General features: G+C 45.8%; 2 protein-coding genes across 2 annotated transcripts in view; both read left to right on the forward strand.

Annotated features, from left to right (window-relative positions):
* The window catches only part of LOC147747716 (coagulation factor XIII B chain-like), a 444,785-nt gene extending 439,644 nt beyond the window's left edge, over window positions 1-5,141 (forward strand). Inside the window, exon 14 of the mRNA XM_086926046.1 lies at window positions 4,900-5,141. Coding sequence (XP_086782172.1) covers window positions 4,900-5,141 — 242 coding nt within the window. The remainder of the gene's footprint in view (window positions 1-4,899) is intronic.
* A 1,068-nt stretch (window positions 5,142-6,209) lies between these two features.
* Window positions 6,210-16,475, forward strand: part of LOC147747717 (complement factor H-related protein 2-like) — a 297,443-nt gene continuing 287,177 nt past the window's right edge. Inside the window, exons 1-2 of the mRNA XM_086926053.1 lie at window positions 6,210-6,240; window positions 11,752-11,937. Of these exons, the coding sequence (XP_086782179.1) occupies window positions 6,210-6,240; window positions 11,752-11,937 (217 nt within the window). The remainder of the gene's footprint in view (window positions 6,241-11,751; window positions 11,938-16,475) is intronic.

A 16,475-nucleotide genomic window follows, 5' to 3' on the forward strand; every position in this document is an offset into this window, starting at 1 on the left:
GAGCTACACCCAGCCCAGCAAGCAGGAGAAAGACAGCACCAGGGAGCAGAGCCAAATCAGGGTTCCAACAAGCAGGAACAGCAGATAAGTGTAGACAGGCAGGCTTACTAACATGCTCAGGGTGGGCTCCTGACTGGGTGTCCTGGCAGCTCACGGATCGGGAGCCAGGAGCATCCAGGCAGATGAACATGCGGTCAAGGTAGGCACTTGGCAGTGCGACACAGCAATCCGGAAGTCCGATGGGCTGGAGCTAGGAACAGGTGCATGGGGCTGACATATACGCACTCAGGGTGGGCTCCTGATAGCATGGTATGGTACAAACATCTGCACTGGAGCAGCCAGCAGTGCGTGACTGGGGTAGGCTCCCAATGTCACAAATTGTACAGAAAACATTGGGTTGACAGCAGGAGGGCGCACCCGGAGCAGGCTCTGGAGGCCATGTCGGGAAGGCAACTGAAATGGCACTATGTATATGGGTGAGTACCGGACTGCACTCCGCCAAGAACCAGGGGTGCCAGCAGCAGGCAGGGTGTACCCTCGTCACCAGATGTCATGTCCCATGTTGATCACAGACGACAAGGACACGTAGTGATAGTTGAATTTGCCTTTAATCTTCTACACAACTTCTTCCCTCAAACTCCAAACCCTATCCACTCTCCTCCCTTCCGCTTCCTCACTTCTGCTCATCCCTCTCATACTTCGCGTCTCAGGTCCTAGTGTCTGTGTATTTACCCATACCACAACACTACAGTAACTATAGTTTTAAATTGGTGTGTCACTATGAAGGAACATTCCACACAGAGGTGACCGTAAAGGTGTTATGGACTTTATATGTCGCTTAGCGATTCAAATGGTCACAGGTTTCGATCCCGAAAGGTCAACTCATCATCCTTCCCAGGTTGATACTGAGTACTATAAACCTCTTATTCAGCTTCAGGAACCCAGAAGTGAATGGGGACTTTCACAAATATACCTTAAGCATGTTAGTATTACCTCATTTTGCACTTTGCATATCAGTGATGTAAGGATTAATATTATTATTTTTTCTATGTGTAGCCGCATGTTAGAGAAACAGCCTCTTATGGCCAGAAGATACCCTATAATTTTACATTTGAACACAAGATAGAAGCACCCAGTAAACCCATGAAGATTAAGTTTATGATTCAAAATGTGGCTATGTGTGCCTAGTAAGATGTTTTTGCTTTTAGTTCAATAGCAAAACAAAGCAGATGTAATGTTCAGCTGTTTTCTTTCTTTAAGCAGCAATTTTACAAGATATTAAAAATTGGTAACTGATATTCCAGAGGGGACGTGCTACTTACAGTGTACAAGAAGAACTTGTAAGCATCAATAAAACTTTAGACTGCTTAGGGCACAGCTATGCATTATGTTTTAGAGCATCATAAGCTTTTTTATGGATTATTCTCCATGCTGTTGTGGCCCTGGCCACACCATTGTTTGCAAAGCCTGGTTGGGTGAGGTTTTATGGAGACAAGTCATAATGGGTAATCTAGATTTTACTATTCTTCAAAGCAAAGCAGTAAGCAAAGGTCTTAAACATCATATTGTTACTTCGATTACTTTTGGAAAAGACCTTGGAGATTTGGGTTGTCAAACAATTACAGGTCTGCAGTGCCACAAAACACCACGGCCTTCTACTAATCATTGTGCAAGCCTAAGTGTGGAAATAGTGGCTTTGTATCTTACTGGATAATGGCGATTGGGCATGAGTCAGAAAGAATTTGCTGTGACTTATTTTTAGAGTTCTTATTCTTGACTACGCCAGGAGTATGGACTTGCTCCTGCAATTCAGGAGTAAATTAAGAGTACTTGCTACAAGGGCAAGTCACACCCACTAAGCAATGGATTACGTCCATTTAACAGATGAACGCTCAATAAAAAAGAGGTCTGGCCTAGTATTGTGTTCTTGATCAAATATTGTCTCTGAGTTATGTTGGTGGGTTCATAGTTGCAGGTGTGAGGAAGTGCCCTCTTTCTTGCATTGTATGCCCTCACTTTTTGCTGAATGGCTGATGTTCTTTGACTGAGTGTGCCCTCTTTCTTGCATTGTATGCCCCCACTTTTTGCTGAATTGCTGATGTTCTTTGACTGAGTGTGCCCTGGGCTCCTGCTAATCAGGTACCCATGGCCTATGTTCCTTCCCTAAAACTGCATTGAAGCCTAAAACCAATTGGCATCTCTGGCCCCATGTCAGCCCCTGGTAAATGGTACCACAGGTATCCAGGGCACTGTGACCAGTGAAGACCTCCAAGGGCTGCAGCACTTATTGTGCCACCCTTATAGGCCCTGTACCCTGACACTCACACACTGCCTTTGCAGATTGAGTGGCATGGTGCAGAACAAAGTGAAAAGACTACATGGCACACTATGCCCACAAACCACTGCCCTGGCTTACATCAGTCACCCATCTAGCTGGGTGCCCTATGCCAGTGGTGAGGGTAGAGGTGCACGAGCCCTGTACCCCTACAGTGCCCAAATCCATTCCTGGGCACTGTAAGTACAGTGCTGCCATTAAGAGTATATGGTGCTGGGAGTTTGTCATTATGAAGTCCACAGCACCATAATGGCTAAACTGAAGACTGAGAAGTCTGGTATCAATCTTCTCAGCACATTAAACCCTCACTGACGCCAGTGTGGGATTTAATGTAAAAAGCACATCAGTGGGCATCTTAGAGAGATGCCCCCTGAAACTCAACCAATTTCTTGTGACCTGACTGTGTGGCTGCCTAGGCTGCCACCACCAGACATGTTTCTGGACCCCTGGGTAGAGAGCTGCTGCTCTCAGGGGCCTGAAACAATGCACATCCTCAGACGAGGTGCCAAGCCTGCTTTCTCACGATGGGCAGGGTTCACGAAGGACAAGCTGAAAAGGCATGCCGCCTTTGTGAGCTTCTCCAGACCATTTGCTGCTTTCAGCAAATGGTCCCCACTGGTTCTAACCCCCACTTTGGGAGGGAGAACCAGTGGGAAAAACAAGTGAGGAAGAGATGTGTGCCCACCTCTGCCAACTCCACCCCTCGGGTGGGAGAGGCGAGGTGAAGCACAACCTTGAAACTCTGCCATCTTGAGGGTGGGGGGACCTAGCCAACCAGAGACAGGCTCCTACCCCCGCTCCCACTGGAAAGTGGCAGAATAGGGGGTGTACCCACCCCAGGGAAGGCACCTATAGGTCCTCTCCCTTTACCAACCTGTAACGCCCCTACATTTAGTATTTGGAGGCACTCTAAACCTTCCTTCCTCAGATCCAGAAATGACAAGTAAAGAAGATAAGAAGAAGGACGAAGAGCCGTGCAGAGCCAACACGAGGACAACACCCACTGACTAGGCCCCAGCCCTACAGGCCTGTCACCCCTCAAACCTGCTCCTGCGAAATCCCGGTGTGTCCTGCAGCCAGCAACCTCAAAAACCCTGGAGGACCTGCCTGCCTTCACTTCAAAGACTGAATCTCCTGTGAACACCGGACTTGTTCAAACTGCAGCTTCTAGTGCCAGCGAGAGACCGAGAATCCAGCCCACTCTGTACCTGCTGAATCCGGCCCGAGTGGAAAAACACCACGAGGAGGTCACCCCGGTGATCCAGACTCCCCCCACAGCCTTGTTTGCCCAAACAGACGGTGCCTAGCCAACCCTTAACTTCCCAACTTACCTCTTCAAGTGGTGGTTGCACCCAGAAGTCCTTTGTTTCCCTGCCTGCAGTGCTTTTGCAAACCAGAGGTTCTTCATAGAAACCAATAGGGCGCCCCACGTCGAACAGCAGTCTGCACCCGGCCACCTCAGTGATGCTGAGGGTGCACCTTTTGTGCTACTTTGTTTCCCCATTTTCCCTGACCTTAACCCTAGGAGTTTAGCTCCCACAACCCACTGGCCTGCTTGCCAGCAGCCACCAACCGGAGGCCCCCTAACCCCTGTTGGATAACATTGGGCCTCAACACTCTGCACCTGGCTGCCCTAGTGCCTCTGAGGGTACAATAACAGTGCACCACTGACCCTGGGAGACCCCTGAGTCTAACCCCAGAACCTTGAATCCCACAGTCGATTACTTACCTGTGAAACGTTAACCTGTTTTCCTCCCATAGGATAACATTGACACTTTTTGTCCAAAAAGTTTCAGTGTGGGGATTTGAAACCTAAAATTATTCTTTAAGAATAGCACAAATAACCAAAACATGTTTACTTACCTGTTTGCAGGAAATGTCCCAGTGCTGAATCTAGGTATCCAGCACTGAGTGAGAAAAGTAATGTGAAAAGTAACTTACCTGCAATTTACTGAAAAAGCCTATTCATTCCAATGTACTGTATTTGCTAAGTGTTGCATACTACTGCTTCCCTGTAAATCAAACAAAGTACAATTTCTACTGTATTTTCAAACTGTTCTATATCCTGTAACTTATTATTATAAAGTATTTAATGCTTACCTTTACCAGGCTTGCTTGGTTCTAAAATTAAACAACAGTATATTTTTCTATGAACACAACTGGCCTAGAGTTCAATTCTTGAGTGTGTGAATTCATTTGCTGACTGAGTGTGTACATCAAATGCTTAACACTGTCCTCTGATACTGACTTACTGCTCAACCAAGCTACCACTATCAGAGATTAAGGTTCTATCTAACTGTAACCTCTGCCTACCTCTGGGGACTCTTGGACTCTATACACCTTATACCTCACTTTGGTGTAGAATATATAGAGCCAGTTTCTTACATTGGTGGATCAGCAGTTGTCACTGAGATCTAAAAAGTGGCTACTCACCTTTCGGATTGACGCTCAGATTTGAATCTTGATGCATATCTATGGTAATGAGCTGAAGTTCTGACGGAATGACGTATTGAAAGTTATAAAAAATGAAAGTATTTAAATTCATGTCATGCTTTGATTTGCAGGATCATGCGCACCATTATCCAAAGAAATGGATCCAAAGAACATAATCCTTATAGACGAAAATAAAGAAATTAAAGACGGAAACACAGTGGAGTTTACATGTAAACCAGGTTTCTACAAGAAACCAAATCAAGTAATGAGAGTAAAGTGCGTGCAAGGGAAGTTGGATTATCCAGAGTGTGACAGTAGTGAGTATTGCTTCCTAAAATGTGATTTAAGTTGCCTAGGCCAAGTAAAATATTGATGGACCCTCAAGGACGCCTGCATTACTGCTCTCCACGGACCACGGACTTCTCTCCTCCAAACCTATCTGTCATCACTGCTAGCGGTACCCGCTCCGCGGGTCCCGCGTCGCTGAAGGGGGCGAACCAAGTCTGTGCTGCACTACTGGGCGGTGAGTGTGCGACAGGGCTGCGAGCTGCAACCCGGACTCAGTTTCCCAGGAGTCCCGGGTTGCCTTGGCCGTTCCAGCTGGCCCGCTCTCCCTGACCGCCCCGCCCAGCCCCACACGCTTCATAATCGGCAGCGCTTCCTACCTGCCTTGGGACCCTCAAGGACGCCTGCATTACTGCTCTCCACGGACCACGGACTTCTCTCCTCCAAACCTATCTGTCATCACTGCTAGCGGTACCCGCTCCGCGGGTCCCGCGTCGCTGAAGGGGGCGAACCAAGTCTGTGCTGCACTACTGGGCGGTGAGTGTGCGACAGGGCTGCGAGCTGCAACCCGGACTCAGTTTCCCAGGAGTCCCGGGTTGCCTTGGCCGTTCCAGCTGGCCCGCTCTCCCTGACCGCCCCCCCCCAGCCCCACACGCTTCATAATCGGCAGCGCTTCCTACCTGCCTTGGGACCCTCAAGGACGCCTGCATTACTGCTCTCCACGGACCACGGACTTCTCTCCTCCAAACCTATCTGTCATCACTGCTAGCGGTACCCGCTCCGCGGGTCCCGCGTCGCTGAAGGGGGCGAACCAAGTCTGTGCTGCACTACTGGGCAGTGAGTGTGCGACAGGGCTGCGAGCTGCAACCCGGACTCAGTTTCCCAGGAGTCCCGGGTTGCCTTGGCGGTTCCAGCTGGCCCGCTCTCCCTGACCGCCCCGCCCAGCCCCACACGCCCCATTATCAGGGCTCCTCCCCCTATTTTATCATTACTATATCTACAGCTGAGTGCCCTGCTGCGCGGGAGCGCGCGGGAGGGCGCCGGGAGAAGCCCGGGACAAGGGCGGGACCGTCTGTGGCCGTCAGGGGCCGGAGGAGGCCGGGCAGGGCCTGACCTCTTTTCACTTGTAGCCCGGAGGTTAGTGTCTCGCCACAAGATGGATATGGCAACAGAAGATGTAACTCCGGGTAAAAAACCCAGATTACGCAATGGCTCACTGGAGAATTATTTTCCTAAGAAGAGTGAGGGAGATAAGGACTCTATCCTAGCAGAGCGTAGGGCAGAGCGGCGCCGCTCAGTTGAGAGTATGAAACATAGACCCCTCACTGATAGTCTGCTTGTATTGAACCGGGAGGGAGATTCGACTGACTTGAGTGAGGATAATGTTAGTCAAGATGGAGTCCCCTTATTGTTTCGTGATTTTGTAGCCACTCCCTGTTTGCCCTTGGATAATATTATAATTGTTTCCCCTACCCCTAGTTGTAGCCGCGTCATTGTTACATCTAAATCTAGGAAGCAGAAAGCTAAGTTTTTACCTGTAGCCCAGACCCACCGCCCACCCCCTAGTAAAAAAAGGAAGAAACAAAGGGTGGTACCAGGTAAAGCCAAAACACCGCATACTGATTTTGGTAAAGGGACAAAAACTCCCATCGTAACTGAGATTCCCCCAGTAGTGGAGCAGGATTATACACCACAAGTAGTAGCTCTACCGGTTCATTGTCCATCTGTAGCAGCTACACAAGATGTGGCTCCAGATAACAACGATAGAGCCACCCCAACCGTTACTCCACCTTTACTTCCCCCCACAGTGATAGAGAACTTGGAATTTTTGTTGAGATCTCTCCTTCTACCTATTAATGAGTCCATTAAAAAGGTGGAAATTAGACTGACCATATTGGAAGCTGCCATAACTAGTATGTCTATTCTCACCAAAAATAAAGGAAGTGGGGTGGTGCATCCCACACCCTTGACAGGACCCCCTCCCACCACAGCTCAAAAGAAATCCAAAATTCCATCTGCCCCAGCTCCGATTAAGCAAACTTGCCAGCCTCAGGGTAGAGCTGACCCCCCACCTCATAATACACCGTTGCTTAAACAACTAAAGGCACCAGCCATTGAATTGGGTGCTGCCTCCAACAAATCAACCCTAAATGCCCCGACGAGTAACAACCAGAACGTCCACGGGGATGGTGGAAATAGCAGAATACCTCATAAAAGGGTCCCACAAGTAGAGATTCCTACAGAAGCAGGGCCCTATGTGGTGATTTTAACGGGGGTCCCTCAGTTAACAGAAAATAAGAAGGAGGGATATGCTGATCTCAAGAATAAAATCATCCATTGGTTGAGGTTGCACAGGCCGATAGCGCCTAATATAGATGGGGACATAGTTCATGTTAGACGGATCAACTGGCTGGGGAGTAGAACCAAAAATATAGAGGGGGACCTTGTGGTGGTCAATTTTAGAGACCCTCGGGCTGTTGAGTATATCTTAAACTGGCCACCTGGGAATGGGGAAACCTGTATCACCCCTCGGGCTTTAACATACTTCTACCCCAGGTCAGAAGCTATCACCTCTAAATATTCAAACAGACCACAGTCCTGTAGGCCGCCTCTTACACTACCCTACATTAACAATTATCCCCAGTATGGGCATCAGTTCACCATGGTGCCTGACCAACACTCCGCTTGGTCCATGGTTCCTTATAGACATATGACGAACCAGGGCTCTAGGATGAATCATCTGAGACCCTTTACCCCATTGGATACTTACAATCGGTTTTCTCAGCTGTCAGGGCTGGAAGACTGTGATTGAAGTTTGGGGCCCGGGGGGGGGGGGGTTAAATGAACTCCCTGGGGAGGAGGTCCCTCGACTACCCTGTGGTAGTATAGATACAGGAGAAGTTAGTCTACCTACAGCCCATATGGTCACCACCAACAACACTATTGAGGATTCTAGGCTAGCTGGGCCTTTGACTAGTATGGCTGGTTGCCTTGCAACCACCATTCCCTTGGTTCAGGAGGGGGGGAACCCTATGACCAGGGTGGATAACGAGAGCGTGACTGAGGTGGGTTATACTTCTATGCCCAGAGGACGGCGGGTAATAAACCTCCTCTCTTGGAATATTGCTGGGCTAAAGAGGAAGCTAGAAATCCCGGAGTGGCATACACTCATTGAGCAGTTTGATGTTTGCCTGTTCCAGGAAACATGGAGCCTATTACCGCTACATAAATCGGGGTATACCACCCACTCTGTGCCCGCTGTAAGTAAGGGAAAGGGTAGGCCAGCGGGTGGTCTCATGGTTTGGATAAAAATAGAACTGGACAGGGTGGTCACATGCCATAATGTGGAGTGTAATGATATACTCCACCTTTCGGCAAGAGGGCGGGAGGACCTCGTTAGACTTGACCTTTTTAATGTCTATGCTAGAGGGACACCGGGTGACTCTTCCTCCTTGACCTTAACAGCTCTGGACTCCGCCTTAGCCAATTGCCCCTGTTCAGCTAAAATCCTTGTGGGGGGTGATTTTAATTGTACGTTTGAACCCCTCCTCGGAGATGACCCCTTAGGAATTGAAGAGGAGGATTCAAAATGGTCTATCCCAACTCTATCCCTGCCCCCTATCAGGAAATGGTCACCTATGGCCATTCAAATTAATGCACTGACAAGGGACCACAAACTAAGAGCCCTTAATGGCAGGACTATATCCGATCAGACAGGGGCACTGACTTTTAATAGACTCACAGGGCCGTCCCGAATCGATTACATCCTAATGGATGTTGGATTCTGGGCAGACCTTATTGATATGGAGGTCTCTCCAAGTCAGGATAGTGATCACAATCCCCTGTGTTGTAAGTTCAATTGGGGTGTTTTTAAAGATAGGCGGGCGAATGACACCTTAAAAATAACTAAAGAGATTATCTCATATAACAATAATCGCAGACTGAAATGGGATAAGGCTAACCTTAAGGAGGATGATATAGGAATCATTAAATCTCTGGTAGAGGGCTTGTCTTCTAATTTAGAGGTTTGGGTCGGTGAAAACCGGATTAACAGCCCCCAACACCCCTCCCTTGACTCTGCCTATAAAGCCACAATAGATCAAGTTGGCCAATTTTTTATCTCGAAAGGGAAAAGTAACAGGGGTCCCGTTATACCCTCTACTCTTTGTAAACCATGGTATACAGATTACTGTAAGAGCAAAAGGAAAAAGCTGACAAAAGCTCTGCTTTCAGGGGACCCTTTACTGGTTAGAGCGGCCAGGAAGGATTATCTGAAAACATTATCATTGGCCAAACGGGAGTGGGAGGAACAGCATTGGCAGGATCTCTCCAATGCTGTGAGCAGTAGGAACCCGAACCTTTTTTGGGATTTGATCAATAGAACAAGGCAGAGAAAATCGCAACCATTGGCTGCCCATATAACTAGCCAGCAATGGTTTACTCATTTTTCATCCCTATATGGAGACTTGGAGGAAACAGCTAGCCCTGGGGTGAATAGTCTGGGTAAAGGGGACCACCTAGAGGATAATGCCCTTTTATTTTCGACCTCAGAAGTAGTGATGGCGATTAGACATCTAACCCCTAAGAAAGCAGCCGGGCAGGATGGGATTCCTGGAGATCTGTTGATGGCGGAGCCAGAGGCCTGGGCCAAACTAATTGCTATATTAATGAATCTGATCACGAGGGGACACCAGGTACCAGACTCCTGGAAAGGGGCTGAGGTAGTTACTGTGTTTAAGAAGGGGGTAAGAGATGACCCTGCGAACTACAGACCTATCAGTTTGATAGACATAATTCAGAAAGTGGTCGGCAGGGTCATCATTTCAAGAGTAGGCGATTGGATAGAGGAGGCCAGTATTCTCTCCCACTTACAAGCGGGTTTTAGAAGGAAGGTAGGTACGATGGACCAGGTCTTTCGCTTTTTTGCCATCTATTGGAAGGCGGTTACCATCAAGAAAGGCAGTTTGTATATGGCCTTCATAGATCTCAAGACAGCGTTCGACCTGGTCCCTCGTACAAAACTTTGGGAGATACTTGGAGAGATGGGTTTTCCCAGTGGTCTTCTGAACCTAATCGTAAAGCTGCACGAGGGGAATTATGCGAGGGTTAGATGGGGATCCCAGGGACAACTAACAGATAGGATCCCAGTGCGGAGAGGAGTACGTCAGGGCTGTGTTATGGCTCCGACCCTTTTCTCCCTATTCGTAAATGTAGTGGTGGACCATCTGAAGGGGGTGGAGATGGATGCCCCATCCCTGGCGGGGGAAAGAATCCCCACACTTCTCTTCGCCGATGACACCTTATTAATCTCCAAATCCCCAGTGGGCTTGCAAAAACTCTTGAATCGGTTTAGCTCCTTCTGCACTATCCGAGGCTTAACCATCAATACATCGAAAACCAAATTGATGGCTTTCGCCCCCTCAAAAAGATTTAAAAATAATTTTGTGCTCAATAGTGCTCCCCTCGAGCTGGTTGAATCTTTTGACTATCTGGGTGTCCGGATAAACAGCCGCATGACCTGGAAGGACCATCTTTCCAAAATGTTACTCAGTCACCAAAGAGTATCTGGGGTGACGCTGAAGGAGCTCCGTGAATCAAGTAGCAAACCGGTCTCCCCAGCCATGGCCATCTACGAGGGACAGATCCTTCCTGCGGCACTTTATGGCTCCGAACTTTGGGGGTTTGAAGGTGTTTCAGATCTGATGACAGCGGAAAATAATTTCTTTAGAAAGGTGGTAGCTCTTCCCGCTTCCACCCCAATGATTCCACTAAGATTAGATCTGGGCAGAAGAACACTAAAGGACTTGGTGAGGCTACGCCCGTTGCTCTTCTGGTCCCGTTTAAGAAGAACCGAGGAACTCGCAAAGTATGCAGAAGGGTTGGACGATCTCCTTTTACTGGACACAGGTAAAAAAATAGGATGGCTAAACAAACTGAAAGAACTGGCTCTCAATTTGGGTCTAAGAGAGGCATGGGAGTCGCAATCGCCGCCACCCAAAGATGTGATTAAAAAACTATACTGGGACTGGGTACAGAGTAACGCTATGAGGGTTACGAATGTTGGCTCACTCACTGATCAATTTTTGTTATTTAAATGTGTGAGAAAATTGGAACCCTTTCTCGACCTGATAACCAAACCGTTGGATCGAGCATTGTACCTAAAATTGCGATATGGGACGCTCCCGGTGCATGACTTTACGGTGAGGTGGTCGAATTCAGATGCCCTCTTGCGCGCATGTCCTGGCCGTGCGGCACCAAAGGAATCGGTGGCTCACTTGTTTTTCGCCTGCCCTGCCTATAAAGGGGCGCGGAACTTCTGGTTGAAACCCGTCTGCAGGGAATTAGGGTTGAGGTGCCACAGCCAGGCACTACGCGTCCTCTCTTCAGATTCTTCATCTTCCATTATGATTTGTGGGGTGGCTAAATTTTTGGGAAGTGCGTGGTTGACACGCTCCCGCTTACTGAAACTGCACCCGGGGGGTCCTACAGGCTGATGGTGAATACGCTGTTACCAAACTAGTGAACGAGGTGCCCATCCTCTTTTAACTGTTTTAACTGTATTTTATAATCTTTTTATTGGTAAATTGGAAATGTTATGTATATGTATTCTTTTATGGTGATCAATTTGCCGAATAAAGATATTCAAACAGTTATAAAAAATGAAAGTATTTAAATTCATGTCATGCTTTGATTTGCAGGATCATGCGCACCATTATCCAAAGAAATGGATCCAAAGAACATAATCCTTATAGACGAAAATAAAGAAATTAAAGACGGAAACACAGTGGAGTTTACATGTAAACCAGGTTTCTACAAGAAACCAAATCAAGTAATGAGAGTAAAGTGCGTGCAAGGGAAGTTGGATTATCCAGAGTGTGACAGTAGTGAGTATTGCTTCCTAAAATGTGATTTAAGTTGCCTAGGCCAAGTAAAATATTGATGAAACGGAAGTAAATCCTCAATTGATTGTTTTTTTTTCTTTTAAATATATTGCCATTCGGTGATGTGTTTAAATCTCTATGCAGGTTCCAGAGCTGTTTTTATAATATATTGATAACGCTACCGTATCTCAATTCACCTATTTGTGTTCTTTTCTTTTGTTTTGAAATGAGGGTCCCTGTTCTTCTAATCTAATACACTAAATAAATCTTGAAAGTGGCCACTTGCCCTTTATTTAAGACATCATAAGGCTTCTCCATAGTAATTCTGTCTTTGTAAATACAAACACGCATTTTAATGTAACATTTGAAATTGCTATGTAAATGCAAAGTTAAATTTTAACATCGATGTGGGACATATAATCGTTTCCCACACCACCTGCAGACCTATTCAATCAGTATGTTACAATTTGCTTCACCCATGACCCTGACTGCACACAGTGCGAGAAAGGGTAAATATTTTAGATCTGACTACTAAAAGCTCGAACTGTGTGCCATACCCACTGTTAACACCACCAAATGAATGTACATAAAAATGGTTTTTGGATCAGTAACCTGTACACATTGGCCACTTTGTTTCAGCCCCTTTCTGCCATTGCTTCTTTCAAGCACCTTTAATATTTGAATTAGTCCACTGGAACACAGCATATCTGATATGTGCACCTCACTCGGGGTCTCCTGCATCCAACTCATTCACCGGGTCTGGGTCCTGCTAGTGTATCTGCTGTAGCACTATATTGCTGTGTGAGCTAATCTCTGGCTGAAGAAACGCCATTAGTGTAAGAGTCACAATCTTCAGGGCCAAACTCCGGGGCATATTATCAAGGGGGTTTATCTCCGCTTTTTTGGCTTTAAAAACCAAGAAAGCGGAGATAAAATTATCTCCCTTTCACCTAGCTGTCGCGAACACCAGTTAGCGACAGCTAGTAGGAGATAGCGACCATCTTGGGTCCCACTTTGCATGTCAGTGACATTTATCACTAATGACATTCAAAGTGGGCGTGCCAAGATGTTAGCGACTGGAAACAGTCGCTAACATCGCTATCTCCTATTACCAACTTTTGGAGATATTCGCGCTAAGCGCGAATATCTCCAAAAGCTAACACCTGCCCTGAGCAGTTCTTAGCCATGTTATCCAATGGGAGGTGGATAACATGGCTAAGAGCATTAGCTCGGTAATGCATGAATATCGCTGACTTTTCAGCGAAATTCATGCATTGCGGTCGATTTTTATCGCATTTGCAATAAACCTTGATAATACCAAGGTTTATCTGCGAGAAAAATCGCCGCAGCTCAGCGGTAAATTTTTGTCTCTAACCAAGCAATAGAGATAATTATCGCTATTGCTTGGTAATATGCTCCTCCGTTCTTTCTCCGGATCCTGACTCTAACATATTTCAATCACTGGCACCACCACCTATGCAGATGTCTGCGGTCTAGTCCCCCTCAGGAGAAATCAACCAAAATGCCCCGAGAAATGAAAGGTGCAAAGTGTATTCAGCCCGAATTTGTTACAAGAGGCTCACTCCAGGAGGGCACGCTACTCACTATGCCATTAACTATGTAATGGACGGCAAGTCCATGCTTAATCTTATCATGGAGGAAGTAAGGGATCTTAAAGCCTGACAAACCGCAGAGATCACAGCTCTACACATTAGACTCTCGAAGATTGAGGAGACCAAGGCCCAAATCCCGGAGAGGCTAAACAAATCAGAGGCTCGGATCTTGCAGCTAGAGGATCCAGTTACTATAATGCAAGAAAAGGGCACCATATTTCGAATACAAAAGTCCTCATTGGAGTCTAAGCTGGAAGAATTGAAAAATCACTCCCGACACTCCAATCGTATTATGGGGGTTCCCGAGGGACCAAAGGGACAGTAAACGCTTCAGTGGGTTGATGCCTTTATTAAAACACATGTTCTTCCAGAGAACTCCAGATACCATACTCTGAAAAGAGCTTGTCATGTCCCAGAGCATCAGTCTCCAAATCAGAAATATCCCGGCACAATCCTTGTTAAATTTGGAGACTATGGGATGAAAGAACAAGTATTAACCAAAGTCATTCAGCAGAGACAGTTAAGTGCCTCTTTGTCACATATTTCGCGATATGTGAGCATCAGCCGCTAAGAGAAGGAAGGAGTTTGTAAACATTTTCTACTTGTTCAAAGCGCAGGGTGCCCAGCCAATGATTGTGCAGCAATACAAATGATGGTGTTGGTGAAAGGGCAATTTCATTTATTTTGTGATGTGTCCGAGATGCAGGAACTTTTACAACATATTTCCAATAAGTCCTAATTTAGCAGTGTATAACCGAAAGTTTACATCCACACTATTTAGATCTTTGAAATTGTGATTATGTCACTGCTCTGATTTGTATTTAATGAATTTCTGAAACCCTTTTCTTACATTTTGTGAATAGGCTTTGCATCTCTTTATCTTTGAATGTCCTGATGGGGACAGGTTTGGAGGAGGAAGGCAGAGAGATCTTGGCACAAAGTCACTGTGCCAGCCTTAATAAGGGGGCGGGGGTGGAGGGGGCATGTCAGGCGGGACTGGGAGGGTGAATCACTCGCTGCTGCCTAAGGGGGGAAGGTCAGGGGTGGGGGTAAGGGAGGCTTGTTGGGGTGGTGAACGGGTTAGTAAAAAGAGATTCGAATTTGCGATCACTATTGCATGCACAAATGGTAAAGATACAAAATGTTAATCTTTTTTGAAAGGGGTCATTACCACAGTATCAATTTTATCCACTAGCCCTCAAAGTGTTGACGATGAGTTTAGAATGTGTACTAGAGGTATAGAGCAGGTACATGCTTTAATTAATTTAGATATGATTCTTCATAAGGATATCACTAATGGTCTAGCAGTATTTATCTTTGGTTTTAATCCTAGAATATTAACGATGAGATGATAATGAATATCTTGAAGGTAGTCTCTTTCAATGTTAATGGCCTCAATAACAAAAAGAAACGGAGGCTATTGAAACTTGGATTAAAACCGAAAAACCATTGGTGATATTAAGGCAGAAAAATCATATTCTGGCTGGAAAATTGGACGAATTCTCTATGTTTAAAACCTGGGCTGCATACAGGGGCTTCTTTCCTCCCAAGCGGCACACTGGGGCACCACAATTATTGTGGGGAAATGTCTGAGTGCTGAAGTGGTTAATTTTTCCAGCGATAAAAACATAAGGTGGTGCTTGGTGAGATGCACGGTAGGGCTAAGATGTCTTATGTTTGTTAGTGCCTATGCCCCAGTTTAGGATAATGCCATGCCGTACTCCAATCTTTATTACAAATTGCTGGTGAAGTAATCATTGGGGGGACTCCAACTTCTTTCATAATCCGAAAATTAATTATTCTGCTAAATTTAAAAGTAAGTTAACCAAAAACTTTTAAAGTTATTCGAAACTATTGTACAACTTTGGGATTAATTGATCTCTAGGGGAAGGCCTTTCCTACGAAAATTGCTAATACCTGTTGTTCTGGAAGATTCTGCACCTCTTCCCGGATAGATTTTATTTTAACTCTCTAAGGCTTTGGTATTTAACACCCAATGAATATTACCAAATGGTGTTTCAGACCACGAACGATTATTCTCAAGTTTGAGACAGGGAAAGCCCTAACATACCCTAGGCGCTGGGTTTTTAAAACGCAGTACTTACAGGTGGATGGGTGGGTGCAATTTTGTAAAAATGAGATAAATGAGTTTCTGGCAATTAACCTTGGGTCTGCTTCCCCAAGCATTGTATTGGATACTTCAAAGGCATATATTCGACGGTTGGGACTAGGTAAGGATGCGGAAAACACCAAAAAAGACTAATTACAAATGCAAACCCTAGAAAAAAATGTGCAGCAACGTTATGAAAGTTTCTTAAGAAAGCCATCTGTGTGTAATAAAAGAATACTCAATAACATTAAGCAGGAACTAAGTGAGGCATATTATGTAAAATGTGAAACATTAAATCGTGGCTACACGTAAAAAGTATATGAGGAAAGTAACTTTAGAGGAAGGTTCCTAGCTTGCAGGCCCGCGAGCAAGCTGCCAATAATCGGATTGATGTTTTGAAATGCCTCATTACTAGTATTAGGAGTAAGGATTCGTCCAGGGTGGGGGAATTTATGTTAGAACATAACATCTATCTAGATCTCAATCATAGATCTATACACAAAATTAATAATTATAAATAGATTGATAAAGAATATCTTGAAAAGTTTCTATTGGACCAGAATATCCTGGTGCTATCGAAAAAAAAGAGGTGAATAATATGCAACCTTTTTCTAAAGAAGAACTGGTTTATTTATTATTTATTTATTTATGATATTTATAAAGCGCTTGCAAATACCCGTAGGCGTCTCGGCGCTAGAAATGCAAGTGTTGTCTCACCCTGATCAGGAAGTGCGGAGATGTAAATTACTGGTTAAATAGCCACGTTTTCAGTTTTTTTCTAAACTGAAGGAGCGAAGGGCATGTTTTTATGTGGATTG

The sequence above is a fragment of the Lissotriton vulgaris genome, chromosome 1_1 (assembly GCF_964263255.1).
Source record: "Lissotriton vulgaris chromosome 1_1, aLisVul1.2, whole genome shotgun sequence".
NCBI lineage: Eukaryota > Metazoa > Chordata > Amphibia > Caudata > Salamandridae > Lissotriton > Lissotriton vulgaris.